Genomic DNA, 22,379 nt, shown 5'->3' with positions numbered 1-22,379 from the left:
ATGGCTTAGGATTGGATGAAAATTAAATCATCGAAAAGCTCTTGATGAATTGAAGATGACGTTGATTTCAAAAAATAGTTTTAAGGTGGTTGAAGGAAGAGGAATTTTGATAACTCTATATCCATAAAATAATCTTGGATATTGGTTTATTCACTTCATACCTTTAAAAAGGACTTGATAGGACTACATGTATGACATTTTATTTACCAAAAATGCAAAACTGATAACGCTAGGCAATGATAATGTAAACACACTATCATTTTCTCCCAAAATATAAAGAAACTACAAAACTCAGAACCATTAGCTTAGCCTATGTTGACACGATTTTGCATTGATGTATATCAAATCACTTGTAAATAGAACGTGGCCACCTAAAATACCACACTAATAATCCGTAAGGGGGTGGCCATTAGTTATTCTTTTAGAAAATTACCTAAACTCAAGTTATTCACAAGGAAAATTGACATCTATATCCCAATATTGAATTCAAGATATCAACATCAACATAAATGGAAATATATTCCATGGCAATACTAAACATTCTTGGATAAAGTAAATAAGACACAATGAAATCACATGTAGATTTAACTCATAAAAAAAATGAGATGATAGTGATGTTGTTTGTGCTTATGTAATTTATTGAACAACACGAACATAAGATCCAACTAAATGATGGGTTTTTGTCACAAGTATTTGAAATTGGGTTAAAAAAAAGGATGGGGTTGATTGTAAAATGTCCTTATTATTGACTAACTCAAACATTATAGAAAACACATTTATTATTTGTACAAAACGTAAACTCTTTCCCAATATAAAAATCACATAGTTATCACATACATCATATCCTTTTCTATTTGAAATAATAGGTGATGTTACAACAATCACATAGTTATCACATACGTCATATCCTTTTTTATTTGGAATAATTGGTGTTGTTGTAACATCGACAAAAACACATACGAAATACTTCTTAGAAATGAAGGATAACAATACACATGATGTCAAAGTGATAGTAAGAGCACATTCAATGTTATATATCAAATACATTGTCTTTGATATTTTCTTTAATATGTTTCAAATGCATATTGTTATATATGTTTCTTACTTATGTAACAAGTACAACTACATGAAACAAAGTTTCCTTATTTTTCCATAATCCAAGGAAAATTACATGGAAAATAGTTTACAATGTTATTTAAAATATAATTCATGTTTCAAATGCATATTGTTATATATGTTTCTTACTTGTGTATTAAGTACAACTACATGAAACAAAGTTTCTCTATTTTTGCATCAATCCAAGGGAAATTACATGGAAAATAGTTTATAATGTTATTTAAAATATAGTGAAAAAAACAAGAGAGAACATTCTACATTTCTCAATCAACATTTATTTGTACATAGAAAATTTGAAGAAAAAAGGTAGAAAATCTTGGTTGCCTCAACCTCTAAGCAATTTGAAATAAACAACATCATACATAAACATTTATGGTTATATATAATTTTTGTCTCTAAATTATAATATACTAAACTTTATTTTGCTATATAATTTTGCCAACAAGTAAAAGTAACATTTAAAATAGCAAAAAAACACTCTAATATCTTTGAGTCTTTATATGCAAATGTAATTTCTCATTGGTAACTTTTATACCATTACTTGAAAACAATTATAAATTATATTCAATGTTAAATAAATTAACAAGTATACAGTGTTGAAATAAGTATCCTTTTAGATACTATTTGTGCTTAAATTATATCATATATATTCATAATTTCTTTTGCAACTATTCTAATTGTTCAAACAATACTTTGCTATAATTCATAACATTCATATGCATTTTAATAGTGAGAATATTTTGATATGATCTTATCATTATCTATATGATTATGAAATCAAAACCTTTAATACATTTCAAATTTGTTACACAATGTTCTTTAACAAAATGTTTATAACTTTTAATCATTTTGGTTGTAAACACAAACTGAATTCTTCATCAAAACCTGACAAATTCTAAATAAGCTTATAACCAGAACTGACTTTTTATTTATTTTGCATCCATGATCTGACTCCTCAACTTGTCGTGACGATGAACCACACTGGTTGGTTCGAAACGCGTAGACAAAAGTTTTCTTCATATAATTTTTGCCGAAACTCTTCATATAAAGTTATAAGAAACACCTCATAGTGACACTGTAATGCATTGTTTTGATTGACACTGTAATGCACTGTTTTGATTGACATGTTGCCCGCCGGACCGTTGAATTGTAATTTGGAGAAAGCTTATGATGTTTTTTCTTAAATCCATTCCCAAGGATATATGAAAGTGAGATGAAGCCTGTATTATAACTAAAGTAATTTCCAAGAAGTAACACAATTCAATCGGCTAAAAGTAGAGTCGGTGACTACCCTCCAATGGATCCCACCGTGACTCGAGTCTCTGCATTATGGAATTGTAGTCGTACTTCGTACTTAATTCTTTTCAACTTTTCTGCGTAAGTTCAAAATAATAATAATAAATTACTTATTTTTGATTTATTCTTTTCCCAGCGGAAACGCAAATTCATATCTACCACTGCTTTAAGAAACGCGTGCAGACCACCGAGTCATGGATCCCACAGTCGTCGTGTTTATAGTACTGTGTTGATGACATCTTACCGTAAAACGCGTAGTTCCCATCACTGCGAAACCCGTCGACGGCGCCTTTTAAAGCAGCAAGGTGTATACCTGCTTCTGGTTCTCAACTTTCCATACCATTTCAATTTCCCAACCCCTGCGGTATCAGCTTTGTCTATCAGTCCATCCATTGTTGAGATCGCCCATTCCATTTCCAATGGCAAACTTAACAACCACCCTCTGTGAAAATGCCAATGCTTCTGCTACTTCCTCCGCCGCAGCCTTTTGTTCAGCCACGACTTCCTTTCCCCATTACGATGTGTTTATCAACCATCGTGGCCCTGATTCCAAGAATACCTTCGTCAGTCACCTCTATAGACGTCTTATTTCCAGTGGACTGAGAGTCTTTCTGGATAGGGAGGAATTGGTGGAGGGAGGCAACCTTGCTTGTCAAATAGAAGCCGCTATTAGCGTAGCCTCTGTGCAAGTCGCCGTTTTTTCTCCCACTTATGCGGAATCAAACTGGTGCCTGGATGAACTGGTTCTCATGGTGGACTCGCGGGCTACCATTTTGCCTGTGTTTTACAATGTAAAACCTCATGTGCTCCGCCATACGGTCAAACATGGAGCATACGCGGAAGCCTTGCTGAACCACCAACAGAAGACAACGACAGACCCCCAAACTGGTCAAGAGCAGCCACGCTACCAGCCAGAGACTATTAAAAAATGGAGAAACGCGCTTGCTCATGTTGCTGATATAAGCGGTTTTGAGCTTAACGGGTGAGTTGGATCTCCCATTGATCCATCCAATCTGTGTTATTTTTCAATTGCGACTTACTTTTTCTCGCTAATTATTTTGTTCTCCCATTGGATCAATATACTTACTTTTTCTCACTAATTATTTTATTTTTTCTCCCATGTTCAGAGACGAAGGGGAGCTGTTGGATAAGGTTGTGCAAAGCATTTTGAAAAATGTTCCCAAAACACCATTGGATGTAGCAAAATATCCAACTGGTTTGGACTTAAAAGTACAAGAATTTGAAAAGACTGTGTTGTCAGAGCAGTGGGAGACTGAGCGCTCAGAGGCCAAGGTTGTCGGAATCGTGGGCGTTGGTGGAGCTGGAAAAACTACGCTCGCCAAACATTTCTTCAACCGTAAGAGATCATATTACAGTGCATCCTCCTTTTTATTTGATGTGAGAGAAGATGCAGCTAGAATGTCCCTTAATTATTTGCAGAGCAAACTCCTTAAGGACTTGAAACAGACAGATATCATGATTGGTCAGGATGAAGGAATAGGGATACTTAAAAAGCATCTGTCATCTAGTCATGCTCTAATAGTATTGGATGACGTAGATCATGTCTGTCAATTGGAAGCTTTTTTGCCTATCAAGGATATCCTTAAACCCACCAGCTTGATTTTAATTACTTCTCGGGACAAGCATGTGCTCAAAAGTTCAGGGATCTTAGAGTCCTCAATTTATAATTTAGAGGGGTTGGATAGGCCACTCTCTAGAGAGTTGTTTTGCTCCTACGCCTTTCATCATCCACTACCACCAAAAAAATTTGCAGATCTTGTTGATAGGTTTGTAACTGCCTGCAATGGTTTGCCATTGTCATTGAAAGTGTTCGGGGCACTTGTATGTGGGGAAAATGATGAACGTTACTGGGAAGAGCAATTGGATCGACTTCAGCAAACACTACCTGTTGAAATACTAGAGAGACTGAGAATCAGTTATGATTCGCTCAGTAAACAGGATCGGTCAATATTCTTAGATATTGCTTCCTTCTTCATTGGGGAAGACAGAGATACTGCAATAAGAATATGGGGTACGGTAGGGATTCAGAATCTCGAGAACAAATGTCTATTGGAGGTGGGCATTAAAAATGAGATAAAAATGCATGATCATATCAGGGAGTTGGGAAGAAATATTGCAGCGGAGGAAGGATCAATTCCACTTCGACTTGGGGGTCCGATGACCAACGAGATTGATGATTTGCTGGACCAATCGTCATGTGTAAGCGCCTCAATCATTCAAACCTTCACGTTTGGGTTTCAAGATTGATAATTAATTTTTCTTTTATTCATTATACATATGGATCTGTGAGTTCATGTGTTTTTGTTTGTTTGTGAATGAACAGAGAACAAGGGAAGTTTGCGGGATTACGATGGTTAATCGCTTCAAGTTTTATGGACATAAACTGTGTGCGTCCAGGAGGAGATCAGAGATTTCCTCGTGCAATTTTGTAAGAGATGATGATGGCCAACCGTTAATAACCGGATTTTCCGTATCTGCGTCGTTTGACGTGGGATTTGAACCCATCTCCGGGATGAGTTCAGAAATGTCATTGCACATGAGTTCAGACATGTCATGGTACAAGAAATGGAGTGATGAGGTGTTCGGGAACTGTATGAGGAATCTGGTGAATAATTCCCCCAGTTGTGGTATTTTGAACTTGCGACTTGTTGCAACCGAAGATGGTTATTTAGAACGCATTTTGAAGAGGGCGCGGTCACCACATCTCTTATGGCTCCGCTGGTACAAATGTCCATACTCTTCTCTGCCTTCCTGGATTCCTATGGAAAATTTAAGAGTTCTAGAAGTAGCAGGGTTGAAACTAAAATTACTTTGGGACCGTGAATCTCAGGTATGCTTATTTTTCTTTCTTCATTTCATCCCATTTTTTATGCCAAAATCACCATATATGTCTTTTTCTTCCTGATATTAGGAACCCTAATAATATTGCAGGTTCCTTTCCAGTTGCGAGAGCTAAATATCTTTGCTCCCCTTTCAAGCATCCCTAAGTCCATAGGGCAATTGAAGCTTTTGGAAAAGATTGTCATCGTTCATGCCCAGTTAAAGACTTTGCCAGATGAATTTTGTAATCTGCGTTTCCTGAAATTCTTAGAGTTAAGGGATTGCTCAAGAATGATATCGCTCCCTGAATCATTCGGAAAGTTGACAAATCTCCAGCACATCAATTTTTCATGTGCTTCCGCTTTGCAGATGCTTCCACTTTCTTTTGGGAAATTAATTCGTCTGAAACATCTAGATTTGACAAATTGTGCCAATTTGATTATCTCCAGTGGAACACATGGTAATATGACGATGCTGGATTACTTGGACCTTTCCAGTATTACAACGCTGGAATACATAAATCTTTCAGGCTGTAAGAAAGTGAACGAATTGCCCAGCGGTATTGGAGACCTCTACAATTTGGGAATTCTCAAATTAGGAAGCGACTCCTTGAAAGTCCTGCCATTTTCGCTCGGTTTTCTCGAGAGTTTGACTGCTTTGTCACTCCATGATTTGCCCATATTGAAATGTTTGCCCGAATCCATTGGACTGTTGACCAAGTTGAAAGAGTTGTACATTTGCAAATGTGGAATAGAATACTTGCCCTCTGGTCTTATGAAGCTGAATAATCTGGAAATTTTAAGAGTAGAAGAATGCCCGTTGTTAGAATTGCCATTTAAAAATGTTGAAAGAGAAAGGGAAAAACTAATGTTAGTCAATAATAAGTTGGACTCCTCCAATGACAGATGCATGCTTGGGCTCAAGCAGCTATGTTTGCGCTGCTTAAAAATAAGGGAGGCAGCCTTTCCAACAGGTGTTTGCCCCAACCTTCAATTTCTGTCGTTGTTTAGCTGTGAAGAACTGAGGCAAATAGAAGGGCTTTGTGGTCTGGCAGAACTTCAAATTCTCCGCGTTGTCCAGTGTGCAAACGTAGAGAACCTCCCGAGTTTTGAAAGGTTGATATCTCTGGAGGAGTTGACTGTTTGCTTTTGTCAAAGACTGAGGAGCATAACAGGGTTGGGGCAGCTCACAAAGTTACGACGGTTATTTGTTTTTAGCTGCGAAGAGATGCAAAATCTAACCACTGCAGAGCATTTGGAGGAGTTAGATATTGGTTATGTAAATCTCCCGAGCATTGAAGGGTTGGGGCAGCTGACAAAGCTTAGATTGCTCAAGGTTTCTGGCCCCAACATACGCAGACTCCCGGGTGTCCAGCATTTGGTATCGTTGGAAGAATTGAGTATTAATGGTTGCAGAGATCTGAAGAGCATACAAGGGTTGGGGCATCTCACAAAGCTTCGACTACTGCATGTCAGAGGTTGCTGGAAGATACAAAAGCTACCGGGTGTTGAACAATGCTCTTCTTTGGAGGAGTTTGATGTGCGTGACTGTCCCAATCTGCAGTGGGGTGAGGGAGTACTGGAGCATCTGCGCCAACGATTGAAGGTCAGTCTATAACATGTTAAAAAATACACCTGATGTTTCTGCAATCAAAGCTTTTTATGTTAGTTATAAATTATAAAGATAATTTGTAAATTTCTTTTTTTTGGGTTAAAGATCGTGTACATAACCGTTTATAATTCTTTTATCCCACATCTATCAACGATTTGGTTGACGCCGTAACACTTTGGACACAGTATTCTTTGATGACAATACACCATTTATAAGAAATTGTTAATGGTGAGGGATGATGATGTTAATAATAACAATAGCAATAATATTAAGTTATACATAACTATTTCTGAGTAAAGTTTTAGAGTATAGGTATCATTATTATAATGTTCTTATGATTCTTTTCCATTTCATTGATGAAAGAACCGTGTATTTTATTATCCTTTTCAAATGGCTCCATAAATAATGTAGCAATGCTTGTTTTGTAAAAGTAATTTCATTGGTATGTCTTCATAATTGTATAGGCATTGAATTCGAATATTGCCTTGAAAGAAGATTTTGTCTTACTGGACATTGTTAATGGCATGATAGAAACAAGAGGGGAGAGGGAAAAAAATGTGATCAAGGTACTTCTTCTGCATATCTCTAAGTTGATTATAACAACTAAAATACCAAGACTCCCATACTCCCATTGAAACTTGCAATAACTAGAAAAGAAACATTTCATGGCAAAAAGTTGTCATAAAACACTGCCACTAATCATATCAAAGTCCTCTTCGTCTCAAATATGTACTGTATCGATGCATTGTATGGTTAGATTAAAAGCTTCCAACAAGCAAGTATTGTATAGATGCATGGATTGAAAACTTCCACTACAACAAAAAAGGTCATTGGTGAGGGTCATGCCTATGACAGACCTTTAAGGTTCGTCACCAATGTTGCATATGGTGACAGTCCTTGAAAAAACGTTGTTGTAAGTGCATATAGTGATGGTCCTTTAAAGTTTGTCATTAAAGCCATTTTTAGGGACACTTTTGGTGAAGGTTGTTAAAGGCCCATCACTAATTTTCTCTTTGGTAACACTTTTAGTGACAATCTTTTATTGGCCCTCACCAATGCTATTTTTGGTTACTTTTGGTGATGTTAAAAAATGTTCGTCATCATTCCAATGCTATTTTTGGTTACTTTTGGTGATGTTAAAAAATGTTCGTCATCATTTTCCTAAAGTAATGAGAATATAGTTTTCCTACGAGCCAACACATGATTCATCTCTATTAGGTTTATTTTCTAACATATTCCCTTTAGATGAAGTTCCACTAGTGTGTGTAGGAACCATATTATTTAATACATGATCAACATCAGTCAATTCTATAAATGAGAAAGACCTAACACTCCTCAACACTCCTGGCACACCTTGACATGCTTTGGCACACACTAACATTCCTTGACACCTCGCCTGTCTTGGAACATCTTTGTAACTAGAACATCTTGCCATGATTGGGACACCCAAGCACATGTTGGCATGCCTTAGCACAACATAGCACTTTCGTAGCATGTGTTGGCATGCCCTGTAGTCCCTAGCATGCCTTGGAACACCTTTGCATGCACAAGCATACATTAGCACTTAGCATGCATTGAAAATTTGCATGTATTGGAACTTATTGTTAGTGTGCCTAACATGCCCCTTTTGAGAAAGATAAAGTCCTGACTTATAAACCCTCTTATGTGTTCATTTACTTGTATTTTAGCTTGGTTATCTATTTTTTTCCTTGACACATGTTGGCACACACTGGCAACCTGCACATCATGGCATGTCTTGGCACTATTTAGCACACCCTAGAACTCCCTAACACACTTTGGCACTTCTTGACATGTCCTTGTATTCTCTAACATGCCTTACCACTACCTAGCATACCTTGTCACTCCCTCCTTGGCACGCCTAACACTCATTGACACTCCTTGGCACACCCTCATATTTATTCAATTCCATGCATCTTGACCTAATGCTCCCTTGTGTTGCCCTAAAACTCCCTAACATTCCTTGGTATGCATTGGCATTCTTTGGCACACCTTAACACTCTTCAACATGCCCTGCCACTCCTAGCATGTGTAACACTCTTTGACACACATTGGCACTTGGCATTTGGCAAGTCTTAGCATGCGTTGAGATGCCTTGATATGCTTCGGCATGTGTTGGAATGGTTTAGCATGGTTTAAGTTTAAAGTTATTTGAGATCAAATATTGGAAAGTGGAACATAAGTAACAAAGGCAGATTTGACACTTAGAATGCATTAACACGTGGCTCTTGACATGTATTGGCACCTACACTAATACAAAAAAGGCCTTTAGGGGCGGCTTGGCTTGCGGCGGTCTTGCCAATGCATTTACACGTGGCTCGTGACATGTATTGGCACCTACACTACTACAAAAAAGGCCTTTAGGGGTGGCTTGGCTTGCGGCGGTCTTGCCAAAACTGCCTCTAAAAGAGTTTTTAGGGATTTAGGGGCAGTGTTTTAAAACCCCCTCTAAAGTCATGAAAATTTGAGCTTTTTTGGGGAAGATTTCTAAAAATCGCCTCTAAAAGTGTTTTATCATGACTTTTGGAGGGGGTTTTTAAATTATCACCCCTAAATATATTTTTCATGGGGACTTTTTGAAAACCCCCCAAAAATTCATGAAAATTGAACTTTGTTGGCGGTGGGGAGGGGGGTGGAGGTTTTTAAACCGCCTTTAAAAGTGTTTTCTCATGACATTTTTTTTTTTGGAGGTAGGGGCTGGGGGTGGGGTTGGAAGGGGTTTTAAATGACTTCCCCTAAATATATTTTCATGGCGTTTTTTTAACCCTCGCCGCCTCGAAAGTCATGAAAATTGTATTTTTTATTTTTTTTTGTTTGTGCCAGGGGGTTGCTAACAACCACCTCTAAAATTGTTTTCTTATGAATTTTGTTGGGGGGGTTAAATGAATACCAAAAAATACATATTTCATGGCGTTTTTTTGATAACCCCATTAAAATTCATGAGAATTTAACTTTTGGAGGTGGTTTTTGAAACTCTTGCCCCCCTACCCCTCAAAAAAAAGTCACGAGAATTGAACATTTGGAGGAGGTCATTTAACAACCGCCTCTAAAAGTTCAATTCTTGTGACTTTTTTTTAGGGGGAGGGTGTCCAAAACAACCTCCAAGAGTTCAATTCTTGTGACTTTTAAGGAGGATTGTTTGACAAACAACCCCCCAGCTCCCCCCAAAAGTCATTAGAATTAAACTTTTAAAGGTGGTTGTTAAATGAACGTCTCCAAATGTTCAATTCTCATGAATTTTGGGGGAGGGGGATCTTTTGGTGTATTGAACGGGGTAAGGGGACATAAAGGTAACAAACATGGATCGGTAGAAGTGAGAGGTTTGGTTTACTGAGATCTATAATCCTAGCATTAGAGAATGAGAAGGGATCTTGGGACTCATGGCATATGGGCTAGGGGGCCTAGAGGGAAGGAAACAAGAGCAATTGATAGGGAAACCCCAATAGTTGTGATAAGGGGATTAGGGGCCTCGTTAACACAACCCATAAGCCCTTAACCCATAACCACTAAATTCCTTATCTCCTCAACACCCCCCCCCAAAAAAAAAAAGACGTCGTTAGAGTTAAACTTTTAGAGGCAGTTGTTAAATGCCCGCCTCCAAATGTTCAATTATCATGAATTTTGGGGGAGGGTGGTCTTTTGGTGTATTGAATAGGGCAAGGAGACAGAAGGGTAGCATGGATGGGTAGAAGTGAGAGATTCGAGCATGGTTTACTGAGATCTATAATCCTAGAATTAGAGAATGAGAAGGGGCCTTAAGACCTCATGGCATAGGGGCGAGGGGGGCCTTGAGGGAAGGCAATGAGAGCAATTGATAGGGGTACCCTCAATAGTTGTGATAAGGAGATTAGGGGCCCCATTATCACAACCCATAAGGCTTCAACTTATAACCACTAATTCTCTATCCCCTTAACTCCAAAGCCATAATCCCTTAACCCACACTCTCATAACTCATGACCCACTAACCCCTTAATCCCTTAAACTCTAAGTCACTAATCCCTTAACCCCTAACCTAGAACCCTTGAACTCCCTAAGCTCTAACCCCTTATCCTCTTAAACCCTTACCCTTAACACATAACCCCTAACCCCTTAACTTCCTAACACCTAAATCCCATGACCCTTAAGCACTTAACCATTAAATCCCTTAAACCCTAAGCCTTTGGTGCTTAACGCTTAACCCTTGAAGCCCTTAACCACTAAGCCATTAACATCTAACCCCTAAGGGCGCCTAGACCTCAACCCCCTAACCCTTAAACCCTAACCCTTTATCCTTTATCCTTAACCCTTGACTCCAAACCCCTAGACCCCTTAACTCCTAGAACCCCTAAGCCTTTCTCCCAAACGGTAGGTGCTCCAACACTAATCTTCTTGGTCATATTATGTTTTTGTTTGCTAATCCCTCCAAATATAACCTCAAAGCACTACTAGGGTCCATAGAAAAAAGCCGCAAGGTCCCCAAATCTAATCTACGGATAGCCACATTCCCCTAAATATGCTCCACATATTTTCTTTCAAAGGGAAACAATATGGTCTTCTAATGTCCACAAACACATCCAAGTTCATATGAATAAAGTAAGGTTCATCTCCATGCACGACCCAAATATAATTCATGTCCACTCAAAAGAAAAACGAGGATATAAGGATGTCCCTTTAGTTGTCATCATCCTTTAACACTGGTCCATTCTCTTACCAAATGTATGGGTAACAACCCCATACAAGTCTACAATTTTTCTCAAAGGTTTTGTCCACAACATTCTAAAAAAAACATTCAAATTCCATTATTTTGCTCCAAGTCTATTCGAAATTGACACAAGCAGTCCTCAACTACATGAATGGTGCAATCTTCAAGCTATCCATATCTAGGTTCATCCCATTTTGACCCCCTTTTCTGTGCCTTAAATACAAAGTGGACCAAGGTCATCTTACAATTGGATCTCCCTTTTGCATCTGGTGAGAATATTGCCTCGTTCTTTAGGAATGGTTTGCATCTAAACATAATTACACTAATACTCTCAACATATGTGGGGCTTAAGATACATTAAGAGGAGAAAACATTAGTCAAATTCAACCTTATTGTCAAACATAGGTCAAACATATATAAAAAAATTAAATAGTCTACAGATGTAATTCTTACATTGTTGGATGGTTTTGGATTAACTCCAACATTTTATTTCACCACCTCCATGGTAGCTTTTCATTCTATTAATTCTTCAACAATTGCTTTCAATTTTCTAAGTTCCTTGTCTTTTTCTCTCAATTTTTCTTTTGTATCATGCAATCAAAGTGTATTGGGGAATCCCCAATAGCTGTGATAAGGGGATTAGGGGCTTCCTTGTCACAACCCATAAACCCTAATGCATTTAATCCCTTAGCCAAGGGTGCCCAAGGGTGTAGTTGTAGGGGCAATGGGACCAAATTTAGGGGTTCATAAAATGTTAAGCTATGGTATGTTCTATGCTTAGAGCAGTTTACTTCTTTTCTTCTTATTAGCCACAGATTAGCAATCACATATACATTAAGTAAAGTGCAGATAGAACATTAAATGATCAATAGAAAACAAGCCAAGACAAGAGACACAAGATGTGGCGGCTAGCCAGGGACAAACCCCAATGCGGGGAAACCCTTTGATCAAATCTTCTTTTATCTTCAATAGCTCAGCAGGGAGAAATAGTATAAAATTATAATTCTGTAATTTTATATTAGTAGCAGGAAACCCTAGATCAACAAAGTCAAACTTGGTCAAACGAGTTGAAATTTACCTCCAATATGCTTGGTCAATTTCCGGTCAACTAGCCCTCGAACAACTTGAAGAAACAACCCTTGAACAACCCCAAAAACACAGTCAAACTGCTGTTGACTGAAGTCAACTTGCTGCCCAAAACTAGGGCAGTCAATGCTGGTCAAACTTGTGGACGGATTACCTCGATTTTTGTGCCAAAATCTGCGGCCTGCCTAGGAGAGGCAATCACACCAAAACCGCACCCTTGATGAGTCAACGCTTGGTCAACGCAGGTCAAAGAGACCTTCAGCAGTTTCTGCGTCCTCCTTGCCCTAATGCGTCCTCCTTCTTCCCACGTGTGAGTTGTTCCTTGTATAACCCAAAACTAAGGAGAGAGAGAGAAGAATGAGTGAGATGAGATGATCAAAAAATGAATCAACCTCTCTTGTATTTATATGATTCACTGGGCATGTGTGCCACACTTTTAACTGCTGGCCGACCTTGACAATTTGTGAAGTAAATACAAATAAATTCATATCTCCATAAATACTTGTCAGAATCAGATGATCTTTAGATCAATCCTACATTTCTCGACAAGAGGAATCTAGGAAAAATATCAGCTGCCATAAATGAGGTGACTCACATGGAGTTTGGCCCTAGTTGCCAATTTTAACACTCCCTCTCAACTAGGGAGAACTCCATCCGCAATCCGTTTGACCGTCGCTACTATCCCGGCCATCAAATGCATTGCCATGCACTGCTTGGCCCTGCTCTGCTATGCTCAAACTATGAAGAAGAAGAAATGATCAAGGATGTATCATACCATCCTCCACTGACCCGAAGTCAGTCTCAGAGTGTGTCATACCACTCTCACTGATCCCAGATCAGTATCATTGATCCCAGATCAATGGAGGTCATCCTAGCATAGGGAGTATGGTAGATGCAACGATGCGTCCATCTATAGTACTACTAGTGGTCCCTAACCCCATTTCCCTACTCATTAATCAGATGACAGGTACTTCCCATGAGTCCTAGACTGCATGGGTAGGATGCCTCGACAGGAGAACTAATCATCCTGTCCACGGGAGAACGAATCATCCTGTTCAACAGTCGCCACAGGAGAACTAATCATCTTGGCCCACAGGAGAACTAATCATCCTGGCCCACAGGAGAACTAATCATCCTGTTTTACAGTCACCACGGAGAACTAATCATCTTGGCCCATAGGAGAACTAATCATCCTGTTCTACAGTCGCCACGGGGTGTCACAGGGGAAGGTTGAACCTTTCACCCTATACATAGTGCACCACTAGGGGATGGTGAGTTGCTCCGTGGTTGCACGTCGCTCCAGAAGTACCCCGCGCCCCCTGGAGCTCCCAGATCTCAATACATCATACTCGACCCTCATAAGAGGGTCTTTGAATGACATTAAGTCGTTCTCAGAAAGTCAAGAATTTGACCTTTCCCAGGGGCTTCGTCAAAATGTCGGCGACCTGTTCATTTGTACCAATATGTTGGAGCCTTATTGCTTCCTGCTGCACCATATCCCAAATATAGTGGTACCTGATATTGATATGATTGGAGCGATCATGAAATACAGGATTCTCTGATAAACGAATCTCGCTCTGGTTGTCACACAGGATCACGGTGGTATGCAATGTAAATCCAAATAGCTCACTGAAGAGCTTTTGCAACCAGACCACCTCACAAGAGGCCATACTAGCAGCAATATACTCTGCCTTGGTGGTGCTCAAAGCCATCGACTTCTGCTTCCTGCTCATCCAGGATATCGAGGTAGATCCCAAAGAGAAACAACACTCGGAAGTGCTCTTTGGGTCCACCACACTGCCTGCCCAATCAGTATCGGTATATCCTTCTAGTCTCACATCTCTGACAGTGTATCTCAACCCATGAGTGATTGTGCCATGAAGATATCTCAACAGATTTTTGGCACCAATCCAATGTGAGTGGTGAGGCTCAACCATATGTTGACTCAACGTGTTGACTGCAAAACATATATCTGGACGAGAGTTCACCAAGAACATCAATGCTCCGATAAGTTGACGATACTCGGTAGCATTTCGTAAAACGGGTTCGGCAACACTACCTCTTAACTTCTTGAAGTCAAGCTCCATCAGGGTAGTCACGGGCTTGCAGTCCACCATACTGAATCTCTCCAATATCTTCACCACATATTTTCCTTGAGATAGGAAAATCTCCCCTGGCTTCTGCCAGACTTCTAGCCCTAGGAAATAGTGAATCAATCCTAGGTCCTTCATCTCAAATTCAGAAGCCAACTCCCTCTTACGTTTGTGAATGAGAGGGTCTGCACCTGTTAGAAAGAGGTCGTCAACGTACAACACCAGTATGATAGGATTGCCATCTTCAACCTTAAAGTAAAGGTTAGGGTCAGCTTCACTCCTAGTGAATCCCAACTTCATCAAGTAGCTATCGATCCTCTCATACCACGCTTGGGGTGCTTACTTCAGCCCATCGAGGGCCTTCTTCAACCTGCACACATGAGATTCTCGATCATGAATCTCAAATCCTTTCGGTTGCTCCACATAGACCTCCTCTTTGATCGAACCATGCAAGAATGTGGTCTTGAGATCCATCTGATGTAAGTTCCATCCTTGCGAAGTAGCAAGGGCTATGATCGAGCGGATGGTGGTATATCGGGCAACAGGTGCAAATATCTCGTCATAGTCTATACCTTCCTTATGAGAGAAGCCACGAGCGACAAAACGACCCTTATAATTTTTCACACTTCCATCAACTGCATGCTTTATCTTGTAAAGCCATTTCGAAGTGACAACTGCTTTCATGATGAATTCATACTCCTCAGTGATAGCATCCTTCCATACTTGATGCTTGACAGCGTCTGCGGATGACGAAGGCTCATTTTGGATGATCGTGCTCATGATGGTCAAGTATCCTTGATACCTAGTCGACTTCTTACTTTCCCGGAAGGTTCCCCTGGGTGCAACGTGCCCTTCAACATCATCAAGTGTCCCCCTAAGCCATGAAGGCCTCTTCCTAGAAGAGGAAGGCTCTTGCGGAGGGGGATCAATAGGATCCATAGGTTCTTCCACATCGGGCATTGTCTCATCTTCCTTTTCTTTGGGTTCCCTGGTGTCAGCTTCTTTAGATCCCCTTTGAGTAGGAAGATTGTCAACTTTGTTAAGAGCCATATCTTCGTCAAAGGTGACATCATGGCTAACCTCGATTTCCCTTTGACCAACCACATAGATTCTATAGCCCTTAGTGTTTTCGCTATAGCCTACGAAGATTCCTTTCTTTCCAGATGCACCCAATTTGTTCCTCTTCTCCTTTGGCACATGAAAATATACCGGACTTCCAAAAATTCTAAAACGAGATACGTCAGGTTTCTTACCAGTGAACATCTCTTCGAGAGTCCTGGAACCCAATGCTTGATGAGGGCATCGGTTTTGCACATATACGATGATATTCGCAGCTTTGGCCCATAGAAACTTCGGAAGTCTTTGATTGTGAAGCATGGCACGAACATCTTCCACAATCGTACAATTCTTCCTTTCTGCCACACCATTCTGCTCAGGAGTATATGGTGTTGTAGTCTCCCTCTTAATGCCAGCCTCTTTGCAAAATTCATGGAACTCATTGGATTCATACTCAGTCCCATTATCAGTCCTTAAGATCTTGATCTTCTTTTTGGTTTGATTCTTGATCAAGGCTTTGAAGTGACGAAACCAGGTGAACACTTCATCCTTCTTTTTCAAGAAGTATATCCAAGTCTTGTGAGAATAATCATTTGTAAAAGTGAGGTAATATAAATATCCTCCAAAGAGTTCACAGGCATCATACCAGGTATGTCTGAGTGAACCAATTGCAATATATCGGAGGTCTTGCTTTGGCTTGAGGGGAATGGTCCCCTTTTGAGATTTCCTTTGGCACATCCAGGACATACACCTTCTTGCTCTACTCGGAACTCGGGCATCCCTGTCACCATTTGTCCTGCATTGGGTAGAGCTTTATAATGAAGGCGAGCAAACCTCCGATGCCATAGTTTGGACTAAAGTGATGTGTCACAAGACATGACACCTAGCGGACTTCCTCCGACCTGATATAATAAATCGACTTGAAACCCAAGAGTGAAAGCTTCATTAAAATTCTTTTTCCATACACGTACCTTGCCATCGATGAAGGTTACCTTGTAGCCTTTGTCCTCCATTGCCGAAACGGACACCAGGTTATTTTTGAGATCAGGTACATATAGGATTTCTTGCAGATGAATTGTATTACCCTGATTCAATTGAAGAGTGACATTCCCTACGCCTTTCACGAGATATTTTACGTTGTTCCCAAGAACAATTTCCAGGTTGGTCTCCTTTTCTATCAGATTGGAGAGATCTTCTTTGTAACCAGTGAAGTGCCTTGAGGCACCACTATCAATAAGCCAATTTCCCTACGAGTTCGGGGGAGCAGTAGTAGAGAGGGCCGCTGGTAGACAATATTCATCTTGCTTATTGTTAACAACATTAGATTCATACTTGGAGTTTCTTGCCTTCTTGAAGGGTTGTCCTTTTCCTTGATTTCCAACACTTCTTTTACCTTTGCCATTGGACCTATCATTCCTTTGATTGCCTTGAGAATGATTTTGGTCATCGTCATGGTGTGAGTCCCTTTTATCAGGGCACTCCCTTGCATAGTGGCCCATTTTGTTGCAATTGTAACATTGACCTTTTCTTCCACCCTTTGGTCCAACCTTTCCTTTGGATTTAGCCCCATAATTGTTTCTTCTTTTAGCATGAGAAGAAAAGGCAGAGGGATGGCCTTTAAGTGCGGGCATTTCTTGCTCTTCCATCCTTGTCTCTTCTTGAATACATCTAGCCATCAATTCCTCAAATCCTGGGATGACATTATTGTTGAGAAGAGTAGTCCTGAATATATACCATTCAGGTGGCAGTCCTCCAAGAGTTGTGATAGTCATTTCCCTGTCAGGAACTACTTCCCCAATAGATAGGAGATCATTCTTGATCTTGGTGATTCTTAAGAAATATGCTTGCATACTCTTATCTTTTCCCTTCTTAATTTCCTTCAGCTTATTTCTAAGGAACAAAACTTGATTTCCATCATTAACTTTAAATAAACTCACCAGTCTATCATAGATTTCCTTGGAGGTTGTCAGCTCGGAAACATAGGCCACCAGGCGCTTGTCAATAGAGTCCTAGATGATCTTCCTTGCTTTGACTTCTCCCTTGGACCACTTGCTTTTGGCAGCAGCGGATGCATTTGATGGAGGCGCAACAATATTTCTTCTCACATGGTCCAACACTCCCTGATCTTCTAAAGTCAGATCGAGAGACATCTTCCATCCGTGATAGTCAGACTTCTCACGGAGCTTGTCTTCGGCGGGGAAGAGTGTTGAGGACCCCATGAAGTTTTTAGGATAGCCTTGCCAACCTTCTCTTTGGTGATTGCTCTTGCTCTTGCTTGGGCTTTGTCTTCACCTCACCTCTGATACCATGTTAAATTATGGTATGTTCTATGCTTAGAGCAGTTTACTTCTTTTCTTCTTATTAGCCACAGATTAGCAATCACATATACATTAAGTAAAGTGCAGATAGAACATTAAACGATCAACAGAAAACAAGCCAAGACAAGAGACACAAGATGTGGCGGCTAGCCAGGGACAAACCCCAATGCGGGGAAACCCTTTGATCAAATCTTCTTTTATCTTCAATAGTTTAGCAGAGAGAAATAGTACAAAATCAGAATTCTGAAATTTTATATCAGCAGCAACAAACCCTAGATTAGCGAAGTCAAACTTGGTCAAACGAGTTGAAATTGACCTCCAATATGCTTGGTCAATTTCTGGTCAACTAGCCTTCGATCAACCTTAAGAAACAGCTCTTGAACAGCCCCAAAAACACAGTCAAGCTGTTGTTGATTGAAGTCAACCTGTTGCCCAAAACTAGGGTAGTCAATGTTGGTCAAACCTGTGGATGGATTGCCTCGATTTTTTTTGCCAAAATCTGTGGCCTGCGTAGGAGAGGCAGCGACCAAAACTGCACCCTTGATGAGTCAACTCTTGGTCAACACAGGTTAAAGAGACCTTCAGCAGTTTTTGTGTCCTCCTTGCCCTAATGCATCCTTCTTCTTCCCACGTGTGTGCTGCTCGTTGTATAACCCAAAGCTAAGGGGAGAGAGAGAAGAATGAGTGAGATGAGATGATCAGAAAATGAATCAACCTCTCTTGTATTTATATGATTCACTGGGCATGTGTGCCACACTTTTCACTGCTGGCCGACCTTGACAATTTTTCAAGTAAATACAAATAAATTCATATCTCCATAAATACTTGTCGGAATCGGATGATATTTAGATCGATCCTACACCACTCGACAAGAGGAATCTAGGAAAAATATCAACTGCCATAAATGAGGTGACCCACATGGAGTTTGGCCCTAGTTGCCAATTTTAACATAAATTCAGGATCAATGGATGGTATGAACAAAAAGGTGGAAGGGCTATCTTGTTGTGTATAGAATGGGGCAAGGGGAGGTCCAAGCATGCTTTAGTAAGATCTATAATCCTAGCATCAGAGAATAAGAAGGCGACTTAGGACCTAATGTCATATGGGCTAAGGGGCTTAGAGGGAAGGCAATGAGAGAAATTGATAGGGGAACGCCCAATAGTGGTGATAAGGGGCCCCATTATCACAACCCATAAGCCCTTAACCCATAACCACTAAATTCCCTATCCCCTTAACCCCTAAGCCATAAGTCCTTAGCTTGTACACTCATAACTCATAACCCATAAACCCCTTGACCATTAAACGTTAAGCCACTAACCCCTAACCTAAAATCCAAGAACCCCCTAAGCCCTAACCCCTTATCTTCTTAACTTGTGACACTTAACTCCTAACCCCCACTAGTACATATGGGCGGATAATTCAACGTAGTACTCCAATATTTTGGTCATACTGTCAAATTTTACTTGCAAATATGTTTTGTATTTTTTTTAAAAACCCCAAAATTTGTTAGATATTTGGCAAACACAATTATCATCAGATATATGATGATATGTTAGTCAGATATCCGACAATAATTTTGTTCGTCAAATATGCAACGACAATTGAATGTTCGTCAGATATCTGACATTTGACTAGCTCAATTATCTATCTATCAGAATATCGACGTTTGGCAAAGTCAATAATTTTTTAGTTGGACAACATCTCTCTGGTCAACAACCTTAGAAAGTCCAATAAAATTGCTATTTTTTTGTCATAATACAATTTTTTTTTATTTTTTATTTTTTTTTTTATTTTGTTAATTGCATTACAAATAGTTAAACACTATTGAGGTTTATTATTTAAGATAATTATCATTGAAAGTTTGGTAATGAAAAATGTCACATAACATTCCTCCAAGAGGACAAGGAGATGTGATATCTTTATTGGAGGCTTTGGTTGATTTCATTCCCTTGTTTCATCCATGCTTATCATCCTTAAGCCCTCACAACATTCAAAATTACTCAAAAGAGAATTTCAATCTCTAAAGTTTGAACATGCCAAAAATTGATTTGTTTTCAACCCATTTTTTTACAGTTAAACATCACGCATCATTGAGTGCGCCCATCATGCTTCCTATGGGATGTGACCTAGGTATGAACACCTTGACAAACATAAAGGAAACCTATGTACTAACGCTTGGTTGGACCAACATATAGCACAACGATTTTCATCTCAATATGGTAATGACAAAACATAAATTGATTTTTTCCTACTACTGACATTTGTCTTGGCATTCCTATCTAACAAATAAAACATCCTCACATGCTAGCTAAATAATAGTGAGTAAAGGAGTTGCACTCAGAAATGCATTAAGCATAGAAGTAACAATAAAATCAACTAAGAGTCTTTGTAACAACCCATGGTTGATTTTCCATGTAAATAAAATAAAAACAAGGTCATGGGACATGCATTCCAAGCTAAATGGTGGGAAAACATTATTGTGGGCATCACTTGTGGTTTATTAATGGCTATGGAAATTGGAAAAGGTCTTTGCAAAGGCAAAGAGGCAATAAATGACAATTTAATATAAGAAATAAAGGAAAATAGGAGAAAAAGAAGATGAAGAGACACAAATATGAATGTAAGGTAAATTAGAGGAAAATGAAGAAAAATGAGACATCAATGATAAAAAGGCATCATAGAAACAATTCACAATTTTTTGTTAGTTTTGGCTTTGGATGAATTTCAGAGAGAGAGAGAGAGAGAGAGAGAGAGCTCCAAGAGGAGAGAGCAAGGAAAGCAAAGGAAAGCAAGGGAGCGCAAGGAGAAGGTTGGATCAACAACCACAACATGAAGATTTTGCAGGTACCAAGTTGCATATGTAATTTCCTTGCCGGGATGTGAATGCATGGCACATGCAATTGATTATTTGGTTCATTTGTTGTCACTGGCATGGGTTTTTCCTGGATTGGCAGTGGTTCAACCTTGCCTTGCCATTTCCTGGATAGCCATGGTGTGATGAGATTCATTATTGTTTGAGCTTTGGATTTCCAAAAGGTTTTAGATCTGGTTGAGGTGGTCTCAGAAAAATCCCAAGGGTTGGGGTGGAAATGGTTTCTCTAGGAAGCCCTTGACAGGTGGGTGGAGGCAGGAAAATTCCTCTAGGTATGGTGAAGGAATTTTGAGGCATCTAAGCATGTTTTGGTTTTGTGATCTCAGGACTCATTTAGGTGAGATTACGGTAGCTTGAGGGTGGAGGTGGTTTAACCTCTAGATTCCATGTTTTGTTATGTCTTGGTTTATCATAAGAGATCCCACATTCATGCTTGGAATATGGCACAAGGATGATTGGCTAAAAGAGAGATTTTGTTCAACCCAATCTATGGTAGGGTGGTACATGGAAGTCACTGACTTGGTTGGCTTTTGTATATGCTAATATGAATTATTTTCTTTTTTGTGATTAATGAGCATAGGTACTAGTTATTATGTGATCTTATGGCTGAATTGTCATGGTTTATATTCTAGTTATATGCTGGTAATAAGCATGGATATATGATGTGCTCTTACTATGGCTCTTGTTCATGATTTGATAAGTTATGGAATGGTTGATGAATGCATGGGATAACAAGTGTTGTTGCAACTACTTGAGAGGGCATTGGACCTTCTTGATGATTCTCTAATGAAGTTCAAAAGTTTATGATCAGATATGCATTCATGACTTGTAGCTTCTATGTTCATCATATGTTTGGCGAAATGAGTATCATGTATTAGGCATGTCTAGGTCAATATCTTGCTCAAGTTCTGAATGGTTGGCATTGTTATCATTGTAGTTATGTTTTTGGAAAGTTATAGGCAGTTCTGGGTAGTGGTTTGGAGGCTAACTTGAAAAAGTAGCATAGATCTGATAATCACTAGCACAAAATTGAGGAATTTGGGTCATAACTGCATGCGGGAAGGCTTATAGGTGCGGTTGGAGCCTCATAACCACATGCACAGTGTGTCAAGGGTGCGGTTGGGGTTTTAGGCTTTTGAAAAAATAGTTCTAGCTCAGGATCTGATCATCAGAGATTGTGTACTAACTTCTGGGTGATCTAGTGCTCCTGAGAGGTATCAATAAGTTTTTGGATTGTAGGCCCCATTCCCATAACTGGAACTTGGAGGTCGGGTCATATCATAGTGACACTTAGCTCATGTTTACCCTAGAGATCTTGTAAAAGTGGGTAAATGTAGGAGGGGTGGTTACAGGGTGGTATCAAAGAGAGGTTGTAGCACTGTACCTCAGGG

At 39.5% G+C, this 22,379-nt stretch overlaps 1 protein-coding gene across 2 annotated transcripts in view; it reads left to right on the top strand.

Annotated features, from left to right (window-relative positions):
- Window positions 1-2,652: 2,652 nt before the first annotated feature.
- LOC149267317 (TMV resistance protein N-like) overlaps window positions 2,653-22,379 on the top strand; it is a 113,842-nt gene continuing 94,115 nt past the window's right edge. Inside the window, exons 1-4 of one of the 2 annotated variants that reach the window (XM_089432209.1) lie at window positions 2,653-3,394; window positions 3,540-4,632; window positions 4,757-5,263; window positions 5,365-6,858. In XM_089432209.1, the coding sequence (XP_089288335.1) occupies window positions 2,832-3,394; window positions 3,540-4,632; window positions 4,757-5,263; window positions 5,365-6,858 (3,657 nt within the window). In that variant the 5' untranslated portion in view covers window positions 2,653-2,831. The remainder of the gene's footprint in view (window positions 3,395-3,539; window positions 4,633-4,756; window positions 5,264-5,364; window positions 6,859-22,379) is intronic. The other variant, XM_089432218.1, reaches the window with a different exon arrangement.

Source organism: Pinus tabuliformis, chromosome 6 (assembly GCF_031772625.1).
Source record: "Pinus tabuliformis cultivar Carrire ecotype Pingquan chromosome 6, CPIR1, whole genome shotgun sequence".
Lineage (NCBI taxonomy): Eukaryota > Viridiplantae > Streptophyta > Pinopsida > Pinales > Pinaceae > Pinus > Pinus tabuliformis.
Note: the sequence above shows the minus strand (reverse complement) of the source record. Positions and strands in the feature narration are given on the sequence as shown.